This window comes from Apis dorsata, unplaced genomic scaffold (assembly GCF_000469605.1).
Source record: "Apis dorsata unplaced genomic scaffold, Apis dorsata 1.3 scaffold_631, whole genome shotgun sequence".
Classification (NCBI taxonomy): domain Eukaryota; kingdom Metazoa; phylum Arthropoda; class Insecta; order Hymenoptera; family Apidae; genus Apis; species Apis dorsata.
The window spans coordinates 22,448-24,040 of record NW_006263826.1 but is presented as its reverse complement, the minus strand read 5'-3'; the positions used below and the strand labels follow the sequence as shown (position 1 = coordinate 24,040).

Here is a 1,593-nt window from a genome sequence, read left to right as displayed (position 1 = left end):
TATATATATAAATTATATTTTTATATATTTTTTTAACCTACCTCTTTAATTTCGGCCAAAGTAATATTGCGATTAGTTTCCAAGGGTATAACGACCCCATTTGGCATTAAACAAGTAAGTTCAACAACTTCTGTGGGTGATTTCGCCCAAAAATTGTAAGTATACGCACTTGGTATATGAACCATTGTGTCAAACGTTTTCGATAATATATAGAAAAATTTAATAAAATACAAAGGGTAATAGTTTAAATTAATCGAAGAAAAACACACGAAATGTATCGTATAGGTCGCATCGTGACCGAAAGTATCCTTTCTCTTTTAAACAATATGACTTCATTGAATCGTTTGATAAGAAGTTGTATGATAAATAAAACGATCATACGATCAACACATTATCTTTCTTCTATGAACTTTTTTCTTCATTCTTATATCCATACATATAATTGTAAATTTTTTTCAGATCTGAATTTTGCAAGAAATTCAGATTAATTGATGAACTTGCTCGATTATTTAATTATTATCGGTTGAATTCGTAACATTTTGTATCATATTTATTACGTACTTTAATATATAAAAAAATGTTACTTTATTCGATTTGAATCACACAAGTGAAATCCATATAATCACTTCTTTTTATATGTGATAACACTACTCGTCAGCCATTATTTTTATAAATGCATTCTACCCACCTACTTACACGTACATTTATGTACATATGTGTATATCAAAGCAAAATTAGTCTGTTTTTCTATTAGATTTTATTTCAATCGAATTTTATATATATAAAATTATATATACATATGTATATATGTACCGCATATATATAAGTAATTTTTTAATTTCTCTCATAATATCTTATAATTCATTTTTTAATATATATTTAATTTAATAAGCTTGTATAATGATGTAATATTTGTAATTCAAAATATTGATCATCGTTTAATTTCATTATGCAAAATAAAAATATAAATGCATAATAATAATAATAATAATAATAATAATGATGATAATAATAATAATAATAATAGTAAAGTCCCTAGTTGCCATTAAATTAGAAAAGTTCTAGATGTAGTTATTTGTTGTAATTCAATTTGAGAAAAAAATCTCTAAATACAAATCAATCAATGAAAAATGACTTACAAGTTGCAGAACTTTTGTGTCTTTTACTTTGTCTAACCTGATTGTTACCGATTTATTGGTATGAAAATTATAATATTGTTACTGTATTATCGATCGATTTTCGAGATTTGCAATTTTACGACGTATATTACGCGTATGTGATTTATATGCGGTAGAATTGTCAGTAATTGTATGTATATAATCAGTAATCAGTAGTTGAATAGAAGGTACAAATCTCGCGAAGCTATACATTATCGCTTTTCATATTATTTCGTTTGTTGAATTTTTAGGTATCAATGTTTAAAATTTGATTTGTGTAACCTCTTTTTCATATAATTATTGTACCAAAACAAATATAATAAGATGTAAAGTTTGCGAAGAATTGACTTTATATAAAGTTTTAACGAGCGGTTTTAATGTATTCATAACAATTCTGACAAATGATTTACAATTACAGTGAATGACAACTTGTGCC

The 1,593-nt window shown here is 25.0% G+C and overlaps 2 protein-coding genes across 9 annotated transcripts in view; one reads left to right on the top strand and one right to left on the bottom strand.

Moving 5' to 3' along the window:
• Positions 1–716, bottom strand: part of LOC102676437 (phosphatidylinositol 4,5-bisphosphate 3-kinase catalytic subunit delta isoform) — an 8,656-nt gene extending 7,940 nt beyond the window's left edge. The window contains exon 1 of one of the 3 annotated variants that reach the window (XM_006621323.2): positions 38–716. In XM_006621323.2, the coding sequence (XP_006621386.1) occupies positions 38–185 (148 nt within the window). In that variant the 5' untranslated portion in view covers positions 186–716. Of the gene's footprint in view, positions 1–34 lie in introns of all 3 variants that reach the window. The other 2 variants (XM_006621322.2, XM_006621321.2) reach the window with 2 other exon arrangements.
• Positions 717–1,173: 457 nt separating this feature from the next.
• Positions 1,174–1,593, top strand: part of LOC102674889 (nuclear pore complex protein Nup98-Nup96) — an 11,109-nt gene continuing 10,689 nt past the window's right edge. For 3 of the 6 annotated variants that reach the window (XM_006621311.2, XM_006621313.2, XM_031513224.1), the window contains exon 1: positions 1,230–1,593. The gene's annotated coding sequence lies outside the window, so the exon portion shown is untranslated. The other 3 variants (XM_006621309.2, XM_006621308.2, XM_006621312.2) reach the window with 3 other exon arrangements.